The sequence below is a fragment of the Pagrus major genome, chromosome 2 (genome assembly GCF_040436345.1).
Source record: "Pagrus major chromosome 2, Pma_NU_1.0".
Lineage (NCBI taxonomy): Eukaryota > Metazoa > Chordata > Actinopteri > Spariformes > Sparidae > Pagrus > Pagrus major.
This window is the reverse complement of record NC_133216.1, coordinates 29,179,232-29,205,611: the sequence shown is the minus strand read 5'-3', so window position 1 is coordinate 29,205,611 and position 26,380 is coordinate 29,179,232. Positions and strand designations below refer to the sequence as shown.

At 39.6% G+C, this 26,380-nt stretch overlaps 1 protein-coding gene across 1 annotated transcript in view; it reads left to right on the top strand.

Annotated features, from left to right (window-relative positions):
* The window catches only part of lrrc75a (leucine rich repeat containing 75A), a 53,711-nt gene extending 38,402 nt beyond the window's left edge, over positions 1-15,309 (top strand). The window contains exons 4-5 of the mRNA XM_073492213.1: positions 12,021-12,294; positions 14,581-15,309. Of these exons, the coding sequence (XP_073348314.1) occupies positions 12,021-12,294; positions 14,581-15,186 (880 nt within the window). The 3' untranslated portion in view covers positions 15,187-15,309. The remainder of the gene's footprint in view (positions 1-12,020; positions 12,295-14,580) is intronic.
* The last annotated feature ends 11,071 nt before the right edge of the window (positions 15,310-26,380 follow it).

The following is a 26,380-nucleotide window of genomic DNA, read 5'->3' as shown; positions in this document are numbered from 1 at the left end:
CAATAACTCATAGCACACTGAGGAGAACAGGGAAACAATGAAACACCCATTTCTAAAAATGTATGAGATTATGACGATGCTGTGTGAATGGGAGACAATGAAAGATGAATTTAAAAAGGTGATTCAGGTGGATTGTGCTTATGATACATATTAACGATCTGCTCTGATGGGGCTGAGAGAAAAAAACACATGTTATTATTAAACATTATCATGTTTTTAATTTGTGAGGTCCGGTGGTGCAGTGAGGCACACGTCTTAATCCCACCATTTCTTTCTCTCTCAACACGTCTCAAAAAGATAAAAGATACCTGAAAGCTGTGGAATGTCCATCTACAAAACATTTATAGATGTTAATTCTTCCGGCATTATGAAGCACACAGTCATAGAAAGTATTGTTGTAATGTCAAGAAATTCAAATGTGACCTTTTGCAGTGTGTGTCTATAATGTAAAGCTCACTGTTGTGCCGTGGCATGGTGCTGCACAGGTCATCCGCTTTGAATGCATTGGCATGAACAGATACAAAATGGACTGATGGTCTGAATTTCCATCTCCAACCTCCTCCACAATACAACAGCATCATTTGTTTTGACCTCAATGTGACTCATGTTTATTCCCAGTGAACCAGTGACCTCTTGTAGCTGTGTGAATAATTGTATTACCCACTGAGCTCTGCTGCTGCTCGATAAGATAAAGACACTTTGTACAGGCTAACTCTTCATTGTTCTTAGTGTTTTTTGTAGATGAAGAGCCGAGTAGAGGATAGGTATTTTTGTCATATTTCCAGTATAGACCCTCATACAGTTAAGATGTAATAAAGTAGCTTTTTGTTAACACGTTAGCAGAGAGCAGCGCCACACCTAGCAAACCCCGACGTGGAACAACTTTAGTGTTCATTTGGTGTTGTGTTTCTGGCTACACATTAATCTAAGTTCAATATAAAATGTAAAAATATTCTGGCTCTACAGGCTAGGGTTGGGCGGTATTATCAGGGCATTTAAAAATAGCAACGGTGTCCCTTAAATTACCTTCATGAAAAAATTCTGCTGTGCAGTGTGCTCATGTATAGGCTTTAGTAACTGCCTTCAGAGAGTATGTCCAGCAGTACCACCACTGTTTGTGTGTTTGAAGATGCTTTTAAAGTGATGACAGTAACAATAACCGACAATTTTGTAAATAATGTAATTTGTCAAATAAGGAACCTGTCAAAAAAGAACATTTAGAAGCCTCCTCACACGCACGCATGTTATGTGACAGCCTCTCCACAGAAGGGAGAATTTTCCAGCTTGTCCCCCAGTGCTTAGTGGTGGTGCCAATACTGGGGACAGTGAACACACCGCCCTCGTTGGCTGTCGCAGATCCCTGCTGACCAACTGGATGCTGCTCTGGGGTTGTAGGTTACTTCTCCTCTGGATCCGTTTTTCACTGCAGTGTCTCTTGACTAGAGAGAGCGAACAGGCTGAATGTCTGAAGGGCAGGCTGCCCCTCCGCGAGTAGCCCGGTGGCAAATGCCAAAACCGTGTCTTTCTAGCTCGGTGTGTATGGAGAGGCAGCCCTCTCTGCAGGCACTCTGCATAGCCCAGTGACAAAGCTGTGAGCCAAGGAGGTTGGTGTGTTCTACATGGGAAAGTACAGCTGGCAATCCACTCACCTCACAGATACACCAGCGCACATATAGCCTATAAATGCTCACTACGGCGTAGGACACTTGCGTATGGCGAACACAAGTGAGTTGATGCCCCCAAAAATGCGACTGCCGAGTTTGGCAGCATTTTGGGTTCTGACCAAATGGCAATGGGGAGCCAGCAAGTCACAGCAAGAAGTGTGCAAGCCGAAGGTGACAGCCAGAGATGGTAACCCAGCAAATAATTCAACGTTCGGGGAATGTTCCTTTAAAGTTGCCTGAAGGGTAGGGGAACTTTCCCTGGACCCCCTCAGCAAACGTTCCCCGACGGTCTTGGGTTTCGCCTAACTGAGCTGGTTTAATAAGAAAATAATAAACGGGACATGGAGACGTAATGTTAGTGCACCGAGCAGCAACATACTTCTTTTCATTTCCTCTCCCCACATATCACAGACAACAACAACTCTTGCCCTACGGCAACTCTGAGGGGACACGCCTCTTAATTGTGCTCTCTGGTGGGGAGCCCTTTAAATCAATGTTACGATGGTCAGGAATTAGAAGTCCATGGCTGTCAGCCATTGGCAATGGACGATGGCATCATTCATTGGCCCAACCCTACCTCCAAGCCCTCGAGCCAATGGCTAAGTGCCATCATTCCAACAGTATGTGAGATGAATTTGTCTGGTACGATTTTACATCTGGGTCAAGTTAGCTAATAGTGCAGGTTGCAATATGAGCATCTGATTCTTATTCGTCATTTGAGTCAGAGTTAGTATTGAAAATACGGATTATGTCAGGATCAACATATGATAAAGAGAACAAAGTCTAAACCAGAAGCAGAAGAGCTGCTGATTATTTTGCAGATCAGCCCTCAAACTAATTAAAACAAAAGATTGATGTATTTTGTATCATGATTTTAATTATCAACATTTTTATTCTAATTCACAAGAATGAGTAAACAAACATATACAAATCTTACACTGGCTCCCAGTGTCTTTTGTCATCCAAAGAAGCTCAACCAATAAATGCTTTAAATGAGTCACCTGGATCTCTGCGGGTTTGGGGTTCAGCTCCTTGGAAAAGTACACCAGCAAGAAATACTCATGTGGGTCACCTGGTAGAGAGGGACAATAAGACATGATGCTGTTTCATCAGGAGATGATGCAACAGCAGGACAAGTGCTGTCAAAGCAGTGTCATGGAAAACAAGATGTCTGGATTTTCTTCCACCTTAACACTTGAGCAGCTGATTTCCCAAGCTCCTCATCTAGTTGGAGTTGGACTAATCAGTGTAATCAGATGTTCTAGTGATTGCTTTGAATGTGACTTTGCATAAATACATCTCTTGATGGCATACGATTAGATAAAACTACTGAACAAGATGACTGCAGCAGAGTCAGTGGTGGTTTAAAATGATTTGTAAAATTTGGTGTCTCTTCAAAATATGTCACAGAGACAGAGGATAATCCTGCATAAGATGTTCCTCCTGCATATCTATTGTAGTTTAACAGTAACAGGCAGACATAAAGCTCATTAAGTGTTCTTGTGCTGCCTTTGTAAACCTTGTTGCACAGGAGGAGAGCTGTAGGAAGTGTTTTCTCATCTTCACCTTCAGAACCGGAGAGGAGAGAGGAGGCAGAAGGAGACCTGCTGTCTTCAGTGTGCACACATACCAGCTGACTGGGTGATAAATGATCTCTAGGGGAAACAGAAAGACAGACTGGCAGGTAGAGGAGAAATAAGGACTGAATTTGAAGCCATACATGGGATGCCCACTGTAATAACACCATATTCTTTAATTAGATGAGATGTTATCTTAAAAGCCCTGTATAATAAGAGTCACTTTCACCTGGATTCACCTCGTGAGTCTGTTTCAGGAAACGAGTGGGTGGTTTCAGTTCTTTCACAGGAAGAGATCAGGCAGAGAGAGAGGGTGTGCACGATGTGGATTTGAGGTTGTATATGAAGGGATAATGTTGAGAGATACAGAGAGAATGATCCAGGGATGGAGGTGAAATACAGTTAATCCTCATGGTGACGTGCTGAAAACGATCTGTGACAAAAGTGGCTTTTTCAGTGATGTAATATGAAATCCAGGCTCTGAAGAAATCCCTATATCTTACTACAGACTGCATTTAGAGCAGTAAGTGGAGGAGTAGCTTATGACTCATACGATATTATTTCATCAATGTGATAATTAGAGGTTTGTGGGTCAGCAGACTACAAGCATGGGAACACTGGGCCCAAATGATTGTTTTTGGTTTGTAATAGATTTCTGAAAATTCAATCTCATTTATAATAGTTTCATATTCAGTTAAGTCATAATCTATTCATGCCCAAGAAAGGAAAGGAGAAAACTGACAACAAGTTCAACTAGAATGGCATTCAGAGGGGCGCAAGCCCAATCCCATATCAAACTCAGTAGCCCTGTATCACTCAAAATGGTAAATCACCCATTACTGCTTCACCATAATTTAAGATCACCAGATCTGGGATCCACATCAAATTGTACTCACTCATAGATACCAGCCACATCAAGAATGTCTAAATATGTTAAAGAAAGTGAGAGAAAAATTCCTGGGTCCATCTCTTTAGCTGGATCCACATCAAAAGTTAATTGGGTCTATTCTGGGCAGAGATCCGTTCCCAAATTTTGTGGAATTCCGTTCAGTAGTTTTTGTGTAATCCTGTTGTCAAACCATCCAACCAACCAACAAGTGGTGAAAACATAACCTCCTTGGCGGAGCTAAATAAAGCTGCAGGCTGTGTGAAATTGGGCCATATTTCTAAGTAACCAACATATTTGATAACCCATTAGCTAACGTTAGCATTCAGTCACTTCCTAACTAACATTACCATTTGATTACATCCAGTGCATGTCACTTCCAGGCTTCACTTAATGTGTCCAAGATGCACGTTGATATTTTAGAATTGATTTACGCCTCTACTGTCGTATTCTGTATCACACAGTAATGTTAGCAAGGAAGTGCTTGAATGCTAAGTTAGCTGATGTCTAACGGAAGCTAACAGGTTATCAAATATTTTTTCCTACCTTGAAATGTTGCCCAATGTCCCAACAGATTTTCCCTTTCCATTATCTGGAATGAAATGATAATTTATAGGACTTGCAACACAGCAGAATGAAATTTGTGCTTCCCACCCTGAGCGTGATGTTAAAGGAAAATGGCGGCTGTGTAATTATTGGATTATTCCATGCCAACTCACCCAAAATCCAGAACTTTCCCAGGTCATGTGATGTTTTGTTGTTGTTTTGTTTTAATTATTATTAGTTGTTAATTTTTAAAGTTTTTTTGTGATTCTCTGTGTATGTGTATTCTAAGCATCAGCAATCGTTTATTTTTCACTGGATTTGGTTGAAATGTATCCTTAACAGCCAAGAGACTCTGAGGAAACTTGGCAACATGTATTCATTTAAATAGTTGTTGCTGAATGATTACAGTCATCAAATTAGTAACAGGAAGTAATTTCTTACCAGAACGCCAAATCAATCATTTTCAAAAATTCATATCTCCACTAGTTTTCACTTTCTTGCAACCAAATTAATATAATTATTTGGTAGAAGAGTATATAAGAGTGTATAAACAGGTATGTGGTGGCAAATGTGTAAGATACAAGGGGCACTAGCTCAAATCTTGCGTAGGGCACCAAATTGGTCAGGGTTGGCTCTGACAACTATTTTAGAGAATATATTTCCCCCATTAGTCTCTCGGCACTGGCTTTCTGTAAAATCCAGAATAGTATTGAAAATCTTTCTCCTCACATACAAAGCCCTAAATGGCCAGGGACCGGCATATCTTAAAGGGAAAATGTTAGGTCTCTGTAAATAGATGAGTCAAGGAGTATGGTCAAGACCTGCTCAATTCAGAAAGTGTCATGAGATGACTTTTGTTGTGAATTAGCGCTATACTAATAAAGATTGACTGATTGATTGATTGAAGCTGAAAACTTGACAGAGGTGACTGGAGACACGGTGAGCGGTGCTTACTCAGGTGTGTGAGCTGACCAATCAGAGCAGACGGGGTATTTGGGAGGGGGGCCTTAAAGAGACAGGAGCTAAAACAGAGGATCTCAGACAGAGGGGGAATACAGTGCTGCTGTATGAGAAAACGTTTTTTTAGCATTAGAGCATGTAAATCTATTGTAGTAGTAAACCACAATATAATTATGAACCTGAAAACGAGCATAATATGTCTCCCTTAAATCTGCTACTGTTGTCACTTTCAATTGCAAGTGGGCTGCTCTAAATTGGAAAGTGTGACAGGCAGAGCCACAGTAACAAACTGTTGAACTTTATTTGCGCAGTAAAAATATGAGTGTAAAAAGTCACAGTTTATATCAGTGTCATCACTCCAATGACAGCTCTCGACCAGCCCTCCACCCCATCATCCCGCTGGTTCTCGTCCAGACGGGGATGGATGACCTCAGTTTGGAGCAGGGGTGTGTTTCTCTCTCTGTAGCGTGGGAGTCTGGTCCGAAGCCAAATACATCATGAGCTCTCTCAGGGTCTCATCTGCTTTTCATTGGCACACTACTAGTCTTCCCTTTTTTGTCTAATGCTTCAGACTGAGGCGGACAGAGTGTTGTTGGACAAAACTGGTAGATTGTCTGAGTAAAGAGAGGGGGAAGGGGTGAAGCATGGGAAAGAGGTCCAGAAACATTTCCCCGTATACTGTATAACACATAACACAAAGTTTGAAGACAGCCTGCAGGTGGAGGATAGGACCATGGGTGGAGAATATGAGCTGTAACAATAAGATCAGTGGTCTCAAACGATGTGTAATGGAGAGATGAGGGCATGGCTGTGCCAGCTGTGTTAACTAATTAGCACGCTTACAGTCAGTGAGGAGGAAATGGGCTGCTGCATTGAGCTGGGTTGGTGCACAAACCTCCAGGGCCTCTGTGGGAAGTGGTTTTAGACTACTTACCCAGACAGTGACGGGGAGCCTCATTAGCCTGAAGGTGTCAAAACCTTTACTGTCATGTCAAAAGTAAAAGCCTCTGTTATGTTACTGTACGAGAACAGCTATCTGTTTATTGTATTTGTACTGGACTATGTACAATATTAACATGTTAGCTAAAGTGGAACTGGTTAGTTTGTTCTAAATTTTTCTTACTGTTAACAAATCTCATTAAAAACAGCAAAACCGACAATCGACATAGCATTTTCTTTGCCCCATATATAAAGATATATATACATAAGATGTCTGACTTTCACTTAGACTTTCCATAGGATTACAGATAGCTGTTCTCGTACAGTAACATAACAGAGGCTTTTACAATTGACATGACAGTAAAGGTTTTTCCGCATATATATATGTATGTATGTATATATATATATATATATATATATATATATATATATGTATATATATATATATATATATATATATATATATATATATATATACATATATATATATATATATATATATATATATTAATTACATTAAGAAATATGTAGAATACCATCAGGCTCATCCCTAAATATCATTTTAATCTGCATTAAATGCATTTAATCTGGTTTTACAGCCGCAGCTGCAACATTCAGTCGTTCTCATCAAACACGCCCTCATAAAGCCACTGCATGCTACCTGACTAGAAAGAGTTTTAAGAAAAAGACCAGAGCTGAAAGAAGAGTGAACATTGGACTTGCACTAATTAGGTAAACTGAGGCATGACTCTAAATGCATGTTAAGGTTGCACCATGTCTAATGGATGTTCACACCAGCAACTGATTTCAACCACATTCTCCATATCAAATTTATGACGGTGACAATACATCAAGGGTGTGTTTTCAGTTTGTTCTGTTTCTCTCAAGTAGTCAAAAGACTGCTGAGTGCAGGATTAACATTGTATGTGGTTATTTGCTGTGTGTTTCGGTCCATGTAATGCTAATTTTCAACGTTCAGCACATCCTGATGTTATCAACAAGAGCAGTTGCAGCAGCTTACATATCCAGATTTCCCACAGGTGAAGTGTTTAAGGTAGTGTTGGTGACAGTGATGCTGGGGGGAGGGACTGCAGTGGAGCAAGCCAACCTGAAACCTTGCTACAGCTTTGTTTATGTAATATGCAACAAAAATAGAAATGTACACAGAGCAAGCTTACCACTGCAGCATAAACAATACGCTTTGCAGCAGCCTCAGATATATAATTTGAGGTGTTTACTTCACTTAAATTTCCATAAATATGGATCTTTGTTTACTGACCTGATCATAAAGTGCTGTAGGACCAATTTTGTTTTGGAAAGAAAGTGCATGTTGATGTCCCCTGAGATCAGACTGTTGTTTATCAGTGACCTCTTTAAAGCCCGTCAGAGAACAAGGGTCATGAAAGCGATGTGAAAAGGACAAAAACCAGATGACAGCTGTCCAGACATTTAACATATCATCGGTCATGTGTGGGCTGAAAAATGGAGCTGCACAGTGTTGAAGAAAATACTGCCAGCATCTTTTGTATTGTAGAGTCTAAATGAAGCAGATGTGGCTGCAAAGTGGGCAGATTCAATAAAACCATTCCGACATGCCACATGTGTCACAGTCACTTGGAGTAGTATGTCCCTTTGTAAACTCAAGCTGTGTCTCAGTGTTTCGTGGATGAACCTGTGGATGAAACAGTTTTTTAGTTTTGATGTTGCAGGTCTTGTATGAAGTTAGAGGCAGTGTGGTGGTCCAAAAGTCTGTAATGTCACCGCTTGTTGGAACATTAACTACAAATAAAAAAGGGAAATGACAAACATCTGTCGTAAAAGTACAAATATGCTGCTTATCGTTACATCTCTGGTCCTGGGGAACCAGGACAGAGCAAGCTGTGACTCCCCACTCTTCCCACTCCCAAGTGAGGCCAGCAGCACAGTTAGAATCAAGGTTCAGTGTAGCTGTTATTGACTTCAGATGTGAGCAGTGCCCAAAACAACAAACATGTTCTAAGCAGCCATAAACTTCCCTTGCGAAGAATAACAAAACTGTAAATAAATGACCAATAACTAACCTAATCTCCTAACCAATAAATAAGCAAGGCAAACAAAAAGAGCTTCTCACTCCTGCTGACTGCTCCTACTTGTAGTTACAGGTTAATATTTACAATTAACAATATCCACTTAACAGGATCACAGATATACTAGTCTGTCAAATTCACTACTTTATCAAACTTTCTTCAATTTTATCAACAGACTTTAACACACACACACACAAGCATACACATTGATATTTTATAATTAATGTACACCTTTCCAATTGTATCGTGAAGCACTATCAAACAGTAATGTTAGCTAGGAAGTGGTTTGATGCTAACTGTTGTTTAATGTTAGCAAAAGGCCTCAAAGGGGCTTGTGTGCAATGTGTGTGTCTGGGGTGTTTTTTTTGTTTGTTTGTAGTTTTTTTTATAAATATAAAGCGTGCGCTGTCGAACAGATATTTATTGTTGATTAAATCAAGATCAGGTTAGGAGATTGGCGCTCCTGATGCGCTCTTCCCTTCCTCCCTCCTTCCCTCTTTCCTGGTTTCCTCCTGCAACAGCTGTGTGGGCACTGACCAGTGCGTGCATGCACTGGAAAGCACACGCATAAATGCATGCATAGCCACTGGAGTCAGTCAGTGAAGATGGGTTACATACGGCAGAGGCAGATATTAGGTATGTGGTCTGTCAAAGTAGAAAAATAGGCTACTGTCCATCCACTTTTTATATTGCTGCGCTCTTGGTAGGAAAAAAAAGTGACAAGCTAGTTAAAGAGAAAGAACAAAAAGTAACACTAGAAGTAACAGATTGTCAGATATCTTTCCATTTCATGGAGGACCATGGCAATATGAGTATTATAAATAATGAAGAAAATATTTGTTTCTCTTAGTTCAAGTTATGTTGATAATTAGCAGGGATAATGTTTACCACCGACCATCGTAGTTTATAGTGTAAATGTGCTAACATTAGTTAATTAGCACCAGAAAAGCTGAGGTTGCTGGGAATGTCTTTAGTTTTGCAGTTTTTGTACAAAATGTAATGTCAGTCCATCCAGTCGTTGTTGACATATTTCAGGAACAAAGTGGTGGGCCAAGGCCACTACGTGACTTAAAATCAACATAATTAATATCTGTTTCCCAGTCCCAAATGATGTTGGTAGGTTGGTAGATTGACAGCCAGTTGCCAGTTTTGCCCCCAAAAATCAAACTAAAAATGTATTGCAGTGACAGCTCACTCTTTGTAACCCGTTGGGAGAGTGAGTAAAATATTTTTGGAAGGCTAAATTTGACCCACGTTCACTGATTTGCTTTTGGCTACTCTGGCCTAGATTCCTCTGAAGTCTCTCTGGTATGTGAATAGATAAATATATTCAGCTGTTAACTGAGGACAATAGTTTGATCCCACAGTCTATACCACTGTCACTTGTTCCTAGTGAACCTCCAACAGCTGGTTAATCTTAAATGAAATATCCTCCTTTGTGTGCTTCTCCAAACCTCATCCTCATGTGTGGTATCTGTGAGTGATAATTGACGTTTGACCTCATGTCCAGTGTGTACTTCTATGTTTTCATTTGTAAGTTCAAAGAATTGAACATCTGATCTCAGTTTTTCTTTCTTTGTGGACCGCACCCCGGTCAGCCCTTTTTGTCGGTTCACTTAATTCTCTGCCAAATCCAGGCGCCCCACTGGGTTTATTTTTAGCTTGGACCATGTGCTTGGAGGGTATAGCTTAAAGTGTTTCGTTACTCAACAGTCATTTTTCATCCCATTTAACTTTGTTTTCTTTAGCCCTAAATCCCTCCAGTGTCTGTGTGTGTGTGTGTGTGTGTTCAGCTGCAGTGTTTTTGTAGTCAAGTGTGCTGTTTATGTAGTTTCCATTAGCTGCCAAGGTACAATGCTTTCCGTGCACATTACCTCATGCAGGGTGGACTTTTTGTCTAGCTCCACAGTAGAGTTCACCACAGATGTGTCTGCCGTTGCGTTTGGATTTTGGCTTGAATGGCTTGACATACCTGAAGTTTTCACCTAAAATGGAAGAAAAATAGTTTGACATTTTGAGCTTGTTTGCTTTCTTGCCGAGAGTTAGATGAAAAAAATACACAAAAATTACTGCCTTCATATTTGATAGAAATATAAATTAAATTGGACCATGTCATAATGAATTGGAAGGGCTGGAAAGGTTCCTATGAATTTAATAAAAACTAAAAATCCACTGATTTGTCCCTTCTGAAGCTTTCAACCATACCACATTGTCTTCATCAGCAGATGCTCAGCTATTCTGGAGATGGTTCTGTTGACATCAGTAGCTGTTATAAGTTCATCTATGGCACTTTTATGACTTCCTATTCATGTTGGTTTAACGTTAAGCATAAGAGCATAAAAAGTGTAGTAAGTAAGTGGTCCTGGAGTTGTGGTTGTTTTGTTAAGAGCAAGAATGGACTGATTAAATATTCAGCAAATAAATTCCAGAAATAAATAAAATAAAAAAAAAACATATTGCAGCAGTAGGGTTCACTGTAATAAATACAAATATATATGCATCAGCTGTCAGTTAAATCAAACAGGTACAATGTGTATACAAGTTGAGATGTTACTCTGTAATAAAAGTGCTCCAAACACAGGCCATAATGTGCTGTGACTCTTCTCTACATGAACTCATTTATAACTGGGTTTACCAGACATGTGACCTAAGGTCACTGTTTTGATAACTTCCGGCCTGTATGACAGAAAATAAATGAAATACTCAACTTGGTCGTGGAAGTTTCAGACTCATGACTTGACTTGACTTGAGACATGATGATGATGATTATGTGTTCAGTTTACCCAGTATGCAAACACACACTGGTAATGGCATTGTTGTGATTGGTTGACCAACAGAGTTTGGTGTTGAAGTCTGGCTGTGTCGGGTGTGAAGCCGATTTCACAAACGTTATGTGGAGGGAATATTATATTATATTACAGTCAGCTACCTATTGTTTAATGCACTGCATGCTGGTTTCTTCGCAGTGCATGAATTACAACCAACAGAACGCAAACACGGGAATGAAAACATTACCATGTTGTCTTGTTGCCTTTGAAGAGTGTAAAGTTGCAAGTTTTCTGTGATTAGTGGAGGTGGCTAATGTTGCAAAATGTGTGATGTTATTGTATATAATTATTATTACATGCATCTACTGGTAGGGAATGAAAGCAACCACTAAACAAGTCCAGAGCAATAAAGCAAAACTGAAAAAAAAGAAATTAGGACAGTATGGTCTTGGCATTTTACATCAATAGATGAACAGTACATCATATGATGCAAACATTGGAAAAAATAATTAGGAATAAATACATACACAAAATATTAGCTACAAACTAACAGTCTTGCTGCTGGCCCTAAAAATCTGATTGGTTCTAATATTTGCTCATGTGTCCATCTCCAGTTTAAAGGCGGTGCTGTCGGCCCCTCTGTCCAGCGGGGCATTGGATCTGTCCGGTATCCCTCTGACGGCTCGGGACATGGAGCGCCTGTGTGCACACCTACAGCGTCATGCATCCATTGTGGTCAGCTTGGAGCTGGGCTTCACTGAGCTGACAGACGAGGCGTTTCTCCTGCTGCTGCCCACACTGGCCTGCCTGCCACACCTGGAGACCCTGGCGCTAAATGGAAACAGGCTGACCAGAACTATTCTGAAGGAACTGACTGACGCCCTGAAAGTAAGGAAGTCACCTATCTATTTAAGTTTGTTTTTTTGTATAATTACAATATAGTATAGTCTTAGTGTTAGTATAATTCCTGTCAAAGAGTAAATTGCTTTCTGTTGCAAAGAATGTTGTCATCTGTCTATGTTTGTCCTTACTGAAGGACAACTATGGCTTTGACTCTTGCCACCACCTGTCTTTGGTATAAACCACAGAGTTTTTATCAACATATAATGTAAAGGGAAGAGAAGAGAGAGAGAGAAAAAAAAAGAGAAGACCCCAGGGTGGTGCTGACGTTGGTGGTGTTTAAATGGTTCCTGATACAAAGGGCAAACAGGAACTAAACTCAGGAACTGAAATAGGAACTACACATCACTCTTTGTGCACCACATCTGAGGAACCATGGAAATATGGCTCATCAGTCTGATTATGGATTAAAAATTTCAGTGATGTCTGCGACACAGCACAGATGATTGCTGCACAGTCTTTGTTTCACCAATTGCAAACATCCAGCATTGCAAGATTCACCCCAGTAGTTCCAGTTCTGTCAAAAAACATTTTGCAACACATCCTCAAACCTAAACAACTGAATATGTCAATTGCTAGTCACTCCCAAAACCACATATATCACATTCCCAAAGCAACATGACCTTTGCAGCATACCAGCGACAGGTATACCAGACCTTCGTTGTATACTTGCTGTTTGGTTAGGTTTAGGCAATACAACTATGTTGTTAGGTTTAGGAACTAAAGCTACTTGGTGAGGTTTAGGCACTTAACCTGTTGAGCCTAAATGGAGCCCAATTGCGCTATTTTTTGAGCACCTATGGTCACCTATATAACATATAAGTGAAATATATAGTTTGGTACCTGAGAAATTTTAAATGGCACAGATTCTGATTCACTTTATTAGCATAAAAGTTGGCAGAGGTAATGTTAAGATGTTTTGCTGTGGTTTAGGCATTATAACTACTTGGTTAGGTTTAGTTATTATAACTACTTGGTTAGGTTTAGGTATTATAACTACTTGGTTAGGTTTAGGCGTTATGACTACTTGGTTAGGTTTAGGTATTATAACTACTTGGTTAGGTTTAGGCATTATAACTACTTGGTTAGGTTTAGGTATTATAACTTCTTGGTTAGGTTTAGGCATTATAACTACTTGGTTAGGTTTAGGTATTATAACTACTTGGTTAGGTTTAGGTATTATAACTTCTTGGTTAGGTTTAGGTATTATAACTACTTGGTTAGGTTTAGGTATTATAACTACTTGGTTAGGTTTAGGCGTTATAACTACTTAGTTAGGTTTAGGTATTATAACTACTTGGTTAGGTTTAGGAAAATATCATCATTTAGCTTTAAATAACTACATTACTTATGTAACTTCAGTTACAAATGTACCTATGAACCTAACTGCAGTTATTTTTTGTACATGACATAACTTAACTGCGTCAGTAAGTTAAAATAATTAACTGTTGACTTCTGGTCTCACACTAGACACAAACAGCGGTGTCCTGGGTGAAAGTCCTGTGCTTGTTTGACCTGACCATCTGGTCCTGACCTCCACTGCTTCCACAGTCATGGTCATTTTTTCTGATGACAATGGGCTGCTTTTTTGGCATGTGGGACTAAATGTGCTTTTGTGAGTTTCACAAAATTTTCTTGGTTCCCTGGGAAAGTTCCTCCAGTGGAAACACCCCTAAAAATATAAGATATTAAAAAGCATTGTCTTTGGCACCACCTGGTGCTATTACCAAGAAAGGCACTGTAGCAGACAACAATGCTAGCCACAATTTAACAAAATAAAATTTAAAAAATCTACATATTATAACATAAAACTACTGAGACTATCATTTCCTCATGATTTCCTGCCCTTTGTCAAGTATTTTTTGCCTTTATTCATTTTAGACTTGACAGTAGAGAGAAAGCAGGAGGAAAGCTATGGAGAGATGGGAGAGAAATGCAAAGACCCCTAGACCACAGTGACTTTCAATTTGCTTGGAGGAGTTTTGTATTTTCTAGTTATTTAACTGCAGTCTGAGCTGTATTGAAACCAGCATCTAGCAGCCATCAGAACAAGTGGCTGAAACATTCACCTGTGTTTGGTACTAGCAGGCAGAAGCCCAGAGGACTTTAGCTCCATTTGTTGGGAATGAGAAAAACCTCCTTTGGCATTACAAGTGTGTGTAAAGGCTGGTAGATGTGGACAGTTTACAGTGATCTCATTTGTTTGCAGTAATTTACTTAAACTTATTAAGTATTAATGTTTTAATAGCTGTATGTTGATATTTTTTACCCTAGGATCCAGGCAGCTTCCCTAGTGTGACATGGATTGACCTGGGCAACAACGTGGACATCTTCTCCCTGCCGCAGCCCTTCCTGGTCAGCCTGAGGAAGCGCTGTCCCAAGCAGGGAAACCTGCCCACCATCCTGGAGTTCGGAGAGAGTCAGGCCAGCGACCCCCCCGAGAGGCTGAGAATGCTTGGGGAAGAGGAGGAGACAGACGACACCAACCGGACTGAGAGCATGGGCGAGCTCCGGTCAGAGGTGGAGGAGGAGCTGGACGGAGAGATAGAGATAGAGGAGATGATGGAGGAGCTGCTGGACTTTGATCGGGAGGTGCAAGGGATGGAGGACGAGGACGAGAGCATGTGGACACTAGAGCAGCAGAGGAAGGCTGGGGGGAGGAGGGGGAGGAAGGGGGAGGAAGGGAGGGACAAGGAGGTGCATAGGAAAGAGCAGCAGCAGGGGAGGAGGGCAATGGTGGTGGAGGACGAGGACGACACACAGAGCCACTCCTCCCACCTGTCCTGCTCCAGCCAGTCGCAACACTCCTCCGTTGAGCCAATGAAAGCGGAGGAAGATGACTTAGACGACGTGACTGACCAATCAGATCACTTGACCTGATGCCGCTCCCTGCTCTGCTTATGTTTCCCCTCCTGTGTCAAGTCCTGTGCAGAAGGAGGCGAGAGAAGACTTTGTGTCCTGCAGAGCTGACTGAGCGCGCTCAAGGTCAGACAGGCTGCAGTGTTGGAGGGATGTAATCCATATGAACATGCCATCCCATACTCCCTCCACTGATCTGATGTGTGAGCCACCACCACAGTGCTCAGAGTCCCAGCTCAACCCAGGTGACTCTTGATGACTGTAACATGAGAAGACAACACCCCAACAGGACGTGTGTGTGTTATCATAACTGTCTGTTGTTTAAAGTATGAATAGATTAAGGATGCTAGCGCGTAGAAAAGACTGATTAATTATGTCACCTGAGGCTTTTATGTATAGGAATGTTAATCTTTATTCAGGTCCTTTCCTCCTGGTAACCCTGCTAATACCTCCATGTGCCTGTGATATGTCCAGTTACTGGTTAGAAGTGTGCGTCGAGAGATGAAAAGAGACCAGGAAACATGAAAACAAGAGATACACAAACTTGACGGGGCTCTTAAACCTTTGTGAAAAAGTTTTGGCCTAAAATTTGAAGTGAAAATGTATAAAATGTTTCCCTCCCATGTACATCAGTGGTTAGCCAGATGGATTGGCAGATAGACAGGAATCAGGAGTCAAGCCTACTTCGTGGAAATCAGTTGCCTCTTACGAAATGAACAGATGCAGCATGCTTTAGTGCACCGAAGATGAAATTAGTCAGCTGAAACCAAAAGAAATAAACAACTGATGAAGATAAGCCTGATGATCACGAGGAAATCAGTGGATCAGAGGAGTGAAAACAGTCAAAAGTGTCCAGTTTTGAGACATTTGGTGTCCATGTAAAGTGGATAGATTTCGTGGTGTCAAGTTGAAATATTTAGTAGCCGTTTTCTCCTAATGCAGGTCATGTTCCACTTCACGGTTCTTTACACTATAGTGTGCGTCACAAGCTAACAACATTTATACATAGGCTGCAGCTGTTATCACACTCACATCCGTCGGGTTACGACAAATTATATCCTTATGCAGTATGTAGCTCTCACCCCGGCCTGTGCTTTCCATTCATATGTCACTCATAGTCACAAGCTGTATTTTTGGATGTACAGTATATACAGTATATATTGTTAATGTGCAGGGGCGATTGTTAAGATTGTAGAATAGCTATTTAAAGAGGAAAACCACTCAATTAAAGGATTCATGTATGTTATTTATGTGGTCTGGGTAGTTGAAGCAATATAGTACATGAATAGTGCTTAAAGGCTGGCGATAAAAAGATGAAGCAGAATCTTAATTTGTGATATATTGTAAAAGGCTCAGAGATGAAAGCTTTAATTGATATAGAAAGGAGAACTTTGTTATCCAGTATTAATTTGTATAGAGAAAAGACTCATACTAAAGCAGGTGAAAATTAATAAATGCATATATTTATTATTATCCCCTGACAGCTGCCAAAGGCGCCAATAAATTCACCTCTGGAGCGGTTCACTTGTGTGGCATCAAAAATGATGCTAAAGCTCACAGCTGCAACACCTCATCGGGAAAAGTTTATATAGACTAGTCTATATGAAGACAGGTCCAGGTTATTAATACTGATCAGCTCTTTTCTTAAAATTCTCCTTTCCACACACTTACTTACTTGTTCATTCGGCAAATGTTAGATGTGAAGATATTTCTTTCTTTGTGTAAAAAAACATATCCCTTTGTTTCAGTGATGTACAGTAGGTGTCTATTTGCATATAAAGCGGATATCACAAGACGTACGTCGAGACGCATTCAATGCCAGGTGTGAATTGACGAGCTCGAAGCAGTCCACTTATAATTAGATCTCACAGGACAGATGGTAAAACCAAGTGTGAACAACCTCTCGCTCTGTCAGTACGCACCTGTTAGGCTATTATATGATTTTTTTTTTTTTTTTATGTAGCCTATTTATCTTTCTCCGCCCTAACATTGGTCAGTGTGTTTTTAGAGACCCCACCAAGCTCAGATTATAACTCAAACCCTGATTTTACCAATGGACCTTGCGTGGGAGCCAAGGTTTATTTTACTCATGTCTTTCTGCTGGCAGAATACAGCCCTCTTAAAGGATTTGCATGAGACTTTGTGGAAAGGTCCGTGAGTGAACGTGGTGAGAATCCAACATGTAGAAGTTAAATACCTTGACAGTTGTATAGCATTGGCAGAGGTACGCAATGTACTGAATGACAGCCAGTTCCTCAAAGTATCAGGGCTGGGCTATTTCCTCTCATAGGACAAAGATCTTAATAAAGCCACTTTCTGATAATCAATGAATAATCCATAGAAAATCAAATGAAATACCTGAAAAGGAGAATTTTAAGACAAAGATCTGAACATCATAAATACCTTGGTTCTCTGATTCACAGGTAAGGTATGTTGTTGTTGTTGAAATAAATGGATGCCATTTACATTCAGCTGCTGAGCCACTTAACCAGAGGCAAGCAACCATAGCATATGCAATTTTGCATAAATTAAAAGGGCGATATATAAGAATTTTAGTTATAAAACCTTCAAAAACTAAGTAAGATTATCAACAGAATATGAATAATAAGCAGTTGTGGTGCATTATGATGTCTGTGTATTGTGTTGCAGAGATACAAGTGCCTATAAAAAGTATTCAACCGCTTGGATGTTTTTCCCTTTTACTGCTTTTTTAAATGGAACCATGGTCAATATAATTTGGCTTTTTTGACAAGAATTTATACAAAAAAAACCTCTTTAAAGTCAAAGTGAAAACAGATTTCTACAGTAATGTAATAAAGTAATGTCTATTGTATATATAATGTAAAATAAGTGATTGCATAAGTATTCACCCCCTTTAAAGTGGCTGACCTAATTCAGCAGAGACTGGTGCTAGTAGTCTCACAATTAGTGAAATGGAGACCACCTGAGTGCAGTGAATGTGTCTGACGTGATTGTAGTATAAAGACGACTGTGTCTGAAGGTCCAGTCACTGGTTAATCAGTATTCCTGGCTACAAATATACCATGAAGACAAAAGCACACTCCAAACAACACTGTGAAAAGGTTATTGAAAAGGTCACTGAACACCCCCGGAGTTCAGTTAAATCCATCATTAAGAAATGGAAGGAATATGGCACATGCAAATTGCAGTGTCCAGATGTGCAACCCTGACTGAGACCACACAGACTCAGTGCTGTGATTGCAGCCAAAGGTGCATCTACTAAAAACTGACTTGAAAGGGGTGAATAGTTATGCAATCACTTATTTTACATTATATATTTTAATTAATTGACATTACTTTAAAGAAATATGTTTTTACTTTGACATTAAAGAGGGGTTTTTTTTTGTTAATTCTTGTCAAAAAAGCCAAATTAAATTGACCATGATTCCATTCATAAAAGCAATCAAAGGGGAAAACGTCCAAGGGGTTGTATACTTTTTATAGACACTCTATCTACTGAGGTTAGCATGCTAACCAACTAGCCCTGGCCCACAATCGGTGGGACACTAAGCCACTCAAACTGGGGTAGCTTCCAATCTGAACTGCTACCTGCACAGCTAACTGAGGTAACTAGCTAAGGGCAGCTACAGTTAGCAGTTAGCAGCAGCTTCCCCCTATTTGTTTGGAGTATGAACTTGACAGGTAGCCTATTCTTATATATTGTACCCTGTTTTGTAATATGTTTTTGCATAATCATGTAATGACAATGAAAATAATTTTCCTTGCTGCCCTGAAAAACCCTGCAAGTCCACTAAAAGACAGAGTTGATCATATATATGCTTCCCTTAAAGCTCTCTACACAGCAAACACTTCCCTTTCACTTCATTAATACAAACTAGCCTGCAGACATTCAGTGGTATTACACTTGAAACTACTAACAAAGAGAAACCTCCCTTTAAGCTACCTTTACTATGAACTATTAGGGTACATTCAGGGTTCATTCAAATTGGTGGTGAGGCAAAACGCCCACACTACATTACAATCCACTGTGGTTTCAGTCATTCAGGCTGCAAGTCAGATCTCCAGCTTATGTGATTGGCCACCGCAACATGACGTCGGGCTGCGTTTCTCCAAAGTTGAATCAGTTTCAACTTTTTCGCCGCAGCCAGCTTCGTTTTTTTTTTCAGCCCCCCCTGCGGCCAGCACCGGCACAGCCAAAACAGACTAGCCTCATGAAAATGAATGGGAAAACCTGCATTTTCGCCGCACCGCCTGATTTGATCTGAATCCAGCCTTACTCCATTGTCCCTGCAAAATCAATTGTACAAACAGCTCAGTAAAATGAACCCTTTAATGAAAGACAGACAGAGAGGTGACATGAGAGGTTGTGATGCTGAACAGTTAGTGGGCAGCTCAGCTGAGTGCATCATAACTGTCAGCATCGTCACATATACAGTAAACGAGACAGAGGAAGATTGTCCTTGAAAGCCACAGTCGTTTTCAGCTATTGAAGCCATTGTGTGGATGAAGGATTGATGGTCATATAGTGAGTTCAAATTGTCACGTGAATATTTGGATACTATCAATCATTACCAGTGTGGATCACTGGCTTTATGCAGTCAGTGGCTGGACCTGACGCACTGCATGTGTGTGGAAGCTTATACTCTATTCTCAGGTTTTCTGTGGATTTCTGTTATTGTAAAAGGACTCAGAGGGAGAGAGTCGGACAGTGGAGATCAGAGTTATGTGTTAGATGTTTGTCAAATGCCGAAGCCGTGCACTTGTCGGCTTTTATGTTAAGGTCACTGTGAATCAAAGCAGAGTTCACAACTGGAATTAGACGCATGCTCCAGCATACGTAGATGTGGCCTTTTAATTTGAAACCTTTGATCCATCAACAGCCACCTTTGATAGGAGAGATTCTGTGCAGTTTGATCTAAAACTGATTGCCTTTTGGAGGTCATTAACCTCATTTTTCATCTGATTCCACACAAGAATGCAAGAAAATGATTTCTAAAATTGTTTCAAAGGTTGCCTACTAGGACTGAATGATATGAAAAACAATCATATTGCAGTTATTTTGACAGATACTGCAATTGCGATATGAGTCCCGATTTTAGTGGGAATGGTAATTCTTGCATTTAATTTTCTCTGGAAAAGAAATGTATAAATAATGATGTGATTTTTGCTGGGTTCTGTACCAAACAAGCATGTTCCCTTAAGTCTGGTGAATGTGATTTGTTGACTGAGGTTTCTCTGTAGCACCGCAATGCTTAATTTATGATGGTGTGTTGTGGCACATTCTACCTTATATCAAAAAATTGCAGTTCCTGCAATGTGAACTTGAACTTGTGAACTTGCACTCTGCTGCATTGCGATTTTACTTATATTTTGTTTACTTGTTCAGCCCTATTGTCTACCTTAAGAAGAATAAAGTGTTTGCAACAATGAATAACTTGTATTTAATTTACTGCACGTAAAATGCTTTAAAAAAAATTTAAAAATAAATAAAATTTATATACTCACTATCTACTCTCATAGTCCACAAAACATTTCTGGAGCTTCACAGCAAGACAGTGTTCTCCTGAAGTTTAAAAAAAACTACAAAAAAAACTCAGAAAGCCTGAATTGATTTGAAAAAGAAGATTCAAGATTCAAGAAACTTTATTGTTTATCACATAGTGACAGAAAATTACCTTTACTTAGGGCTTGAACAACACTAAAAAACATTCACACCCATGAGACTCACATTAAATCACACAACAGTTAAAAGCAGTGTGCAAAGCTACATTAAGAGTAGTGTCTATTCGACAAAAGACAAGAAAAGCCTCAAACACACAGGAGCGCCCCCACTGAATTATTTATTTACACCCTATTTTAAGACAAAATCTTTACTGTTGTCGCTATGATATAAATATTAGAGATGTATGGAGCCATTTTATTTCTATTTTTTCTGTGATTTTTCTTTTTTTTTACGTTTTAAAAATACCCCATCTACTTCAGTTGTTTGAATGTTGCAGTACTGTTTTGCTGTGAAGCTCAAAAAATGTTTTGGGAAATATGAAACTTCTTTACTCCTTTAATATAAAGATTCATTAAGATTTTGCAAATTAGCTTCAGTCCCTCTGTTTTTGTATTGGTATCAGCTGCAAATATTGATCAAAAACTCCCATATGGCTCAGCCTTACTTCATTCACTACTTATCCATGTTAATAGTATTAATATAAGTTAATAATTCTTATTGTAGCCACATATCCATTGTTTAGTGATTTGAGGTCTTTGTGCGTCTGTTTCACCTTTGGCTCTTTGTACAGTGGTGAGGCTCAATGACTGAGGACTGTCTCTGCCTGTCATTACAGGCACAATGACTCATCCTTTCATATGTCAGAGTACAACATGAGATGATTGTTGTGTTTACCCAGGATTCAGAGAGCGGGAGGGGCTATGAATGCTTTAGTTGACCAGACAATGTGAAGATGCTGTGTTTGTCTTGCTCAAGGACTCTGCTGATGTATTGTCAAATGTAAAAAGAAACATGGTAATGTGAATCTGAAGAAAGGAGTGTTTGTTGCCTTGGATCTTTTTCTGTCTTTCTTCTGTATGTATTTCTCAATCTACAATATACCTCTCTATACCATATCTTCTTCTTGCACCTTTCCTCAAATCTACCATGGAGCTTTTATTTTTTATGCCACTTAATCGAGGTGATCCATTGAAAAGAATGCTCTGTGCATTCATTTACAGATAATGTTTGTTAAATGTATAATTTTCTGTTACACCATGGATCCCAATAAATTCTATGATAACAACACAAATCCTGGCTTTTCTTACTTTGTGTTTGAATATATTGACTGCGTGGGGCCTGTTTTCACAGCTAAAGTTTGGATTGTAGGCGTCAGCTACATCCAGTGTGGGGGCCCGAGAGCAGCAGAGACTATAGGGCTCGCTGTGGAGGTGCACCCGTCAGTATTTACCCGCTCAGCTAGGTGGTAGCTGTGACGAGTTGAACGTACTTGAAAAGTGACATGATAGTGAAAGTAATTTAAAATTGACTTGTGTGTGCATCCTTTTTGGAAAATGTGTTATTTGATTTTTATCTGATTTCAAGTTCAAGTTCAAAAATATTTTTGCCTCAAAGGTGATTTGGTTGAGCAGCATGAAGTGCAACATTAAAAACAAAGAAATAACATATGCTCATGACTATTACCATATAGGGGCCATACCCCTCAGTAATTATGTGACCAGCAGGGAGGCCGTGGACATGTCTGTTCCCACCACGTTTTAAGTAAACCATGTTTAAAGCAACATTAGGTAGGAATTGGAATTATATGCAATTTTGCGCCCCCCACAATTTCTGAGTGCAACACTGCTGTCATAGTTACAGATCTCCGGTCTGTAACAATTTTTCAGATGTCACGTAGGTGCTGACTGCAAACAAAACTCATGACATTATAACAATGCTGTCTTGAAAACTTGTATCTTGAAGTAAACATGTATGTAACGTTGTGATCCTACCCTCTCACTGAAGTTACAAAGTACAGACACAAGCTCTTACTCTTTCAGTTAAACCAACCAAATTTTTCATTGATTAATTCAACCCACCAATCATGTCTTGCCAGTAGGTTGTAGCTGTATGAAATGACACAGTGGCTTTATGCCTTGCTGCTTGGTTCAGTGTAAACGAACAAGGGTGGCGTAAAGAGCCTTCTTTGCGGCGATATTGCAGAGTCTCTGTGTGAAAAAGGCTTGTGTGAAGCATTACTTAACTAACAGCTTAACTGGCTTGGGGAGCCAACTACCAATAACCTGACTACACAGAAATCACATTAACACTCTATTAACAGTGGATGGATCAAATACATCCAACACATGTGCTTACATCAACCAATGTTTAATAGTCCTGTGCTTAGCCATGCTATGTCATGCTGTCTGCTATCTAGGCCCAGTTCAACATGACCAGTCTTTGTAGAAAAAGTTGCTGGCGGTTCCTTAGCTTATGAGCCAAGCAGGAGTAATCCCAATGTTAGGTCTGATGGACCTGCAGCTGGCAGATCGCAGCAGCTGTTAATCCCAGGGTGATCCAGGAGAAGAGCTGGGAGCTGAGGGCAAGGCCGCCCAGTGGGAAAAGAGGGCTCAGAGGGCAGGCAACCCGGCGGGAGAAGAGGAAGAAGCTAGAGTTTTGACTACCAGTCAGTGGGGGGTCTGTCACCCTGACCAATAGAAGCTCAAAACTGGCAGTCTTTGCACCTGTGTGAAGACTGGAGAATTCTGGGGAACTGAGTTCAGTTTAGAGTCCATTTTGAAACACACAAGGAACAACTTCATCTGTGGATCCCAACAAACTCAATCTCAAGGGTATCAGGCACAATAATAACAATAACAACAATGACAACAACAACAACAACAACAACAACAATAATAATAATAATACAATATGTTGCTTGGCTGTTGCCACCTGCTAGTCAAGACTCAATTTGCCAACAAGAAGCTTCCACAACATCATAATTGAAGCAGTTTACACTTTAATGTAAAACAAGACATTGCACTTAATGCCTTAAAGCGCAAGTGCAAATACTGTTTAATTTTACTTCACATCCGCAAGTACAGCTTTGACTACTCCGAACCGGGACTTGCAGAGTAAGTGCACAGGTGTAGAATAAGTAGATTGCTTCACATTTCCAAAGTGTGTGTGTAGAACAAGTAGAGCAACTATCCGTATGTCGGGAGGTTGTCTGTTTGATTTCTGGGCCCCGCAGCACAATTTCTTACTGCAGATTTTGCCATAAAGACACGTTTTAGCCTACAATATGATAATATAATATAATTATATAATAAATAAGAGCCTATGGTCATTTTGCCATAAAGACACGTTTTAGCCTACAATATGATAATATAATATAATTATATAATAAATAAGAGCCTATGGTCATTTTGTCAAATTTCTCCATTTGAAGTACCAGTAATGGTACCCTATTGCATTTATGTGACAATTTAATCATCTTCAAATAGCCATCATCATGGCCACCTAGTTGTCTTCATCACTCGATTGTGACACTCTAATATAAGGACATGCCTGTCAATAGAGGAGTGAATCTTCACTGGCCTCACAATTTGATCATGATTCACTTGTCAGTCATTCAAATGCATGATTCTTGATGCATCTCCATCTATGTCATCCTCAGTTTTCTATATTGCTGCACTGAGCTACTTTTACCATTTTAAATTCTCCTTTTAATATAGAAAGTCCTTTCAATAATCAAACTACAACAGTCTACAATATAACACTAAACATTAAAGTATGCCGCATCGAAAACTAAGAGCAGTTTTACTAAACATATAATGGTACAATTATCCATTCTGGCCTCATTCTCCCCATCAGATTGCTTTAAATCACAAATGTTGAAGATCACTCTAAAAAATGAGCCCTTGTGTACCCACCACTTTTGAGCACAAAGTGAAGCCCTTGATGACCAGCATAACACTCCAAAATTAAAATACAGCAACAAAATTGTCCAGCGACACTGGCTTATTAGAATCAGCAAGAGCATCAAACAGACAAACAAGCACAACCCAGCATAGCTTTACAATCAAGGTACATCAGCAAAACTTTTCCAGTGGCAACAACATAATCAAAAATCTGCATAAATCATCCTACAAGTTGGCCAACATGCTCGTGATGGGCAAGCTAGCTCCTTTTCCCCGCATTGAGGGGAATGGCTGTGGGGATTTTGTATGCCAATTCTAGACTTCCAGGATCAATATTTAGGAATACTGCATGCTTATCCAAACTGCCATGCATTTTTTTTCAGATAGCACTGAGGGGGTTCTCAGCAACCTAATGTGTGAGACTGGCAAAAACCACCATGCAGGAGTGTTACAACATATGAAAAAGAGGGGTACCACTGTTTACATAGGCACCCATTATTGAGGGTTATAATGTATATATAACTAATGGTTTAATCAGTGGTTTTACAACCCATTGATAAGAAAACATCTGTGGTGCAATAAGGTAGTGATAAATCTTACTAGCTGTTGAATAATTGATCAAATAAAACATCCAGTCTAGTTGGTAAACCATAAACAAATGGTAATAAACTATAAGAGTTTCTCACTTTCTAATATGCCAAGAACAGACGCTTTGTTTGTTGAGTCATCAGTAAAAGTTATCTGCAATCATTCAAGGCTGCATGTTGTTAGTAAGTCATTACATTTCTCTTTTTTTAGAAGATCAGAGATCAAACAGTCCTTTGGATGAGCTCATGATTATTAAAGAAACCATAACAGACAAAGCAAGTGTGAATGCAGAGGAGGATAAACACCAGCCACAACATAGCAACCCAAGGATTGTTCTTATTAAGATATGTCTCTTTAAATCAAATTAAATCATTGATGAACCATTAAAAATCCATAAGTCACGATTTATAAATCTTTTATGAATGGTGCCTTATTGTAAAGTGATAGAGGAGAGAGGCATATGTAGGCTAATTGTGGCATGAGCTATATTTGAACTGTCTGTTGGTTTTAGTTCAGTGAAATAATGCCTTGGTTTCTGTCTGTATGTAGAATAATTATAATTATGATAATACATTTTCATTAAAAAGTCCTAAGGTTAATTTAATCTGGACACATTTTCTGATAGTGGATATCAAACCTCAACAGTTATGACTATTAATATTGAAATAATTAAGGATTTTTACTAGTATTTGGCTGACATCTAGTGGCCAATGCTACGAATTGCAACACCGGGATAATATAGGGTTAAATGTGTTAAATATGTTTATGAGAGTTTCTAAATGCTTGTGGGATCTAAACATGAAGTGAGTGTTTGTACAGTGTTCTTGCAGCATTGCACTGCAGAATAATACTTAGGCAAGCTCTGAGTTTCACAACAACCCACCAACATGAGGGACGGGGCCGTCAAGTTAAACAGAGTTGAACCGGAAGAGGAGTGTACTCAATTAATCTCCAAAATAAAAGCTTACCGCGTTGTCATTTTTGAAAAAGAAAATATACACCAAGTTTTATATGGTAAACGACGACAAGTTTATAGGTGGCTTCCGAAATGTCATCGCTATATTTGGCTTAGTTTTTCGGACAATAATGCGCTAAGATCGTTAGCAGTACAAAATTTGCCGGAAGTTTAACGTTACTATTTTAGATTGTGACTAACTTGACAGTGGTGCGTCTGGTGCACATAATTATTACGTCACATCCGGTGAGTGGGGTCTTTTTTTGTTTTCCCGTATCCGCCATT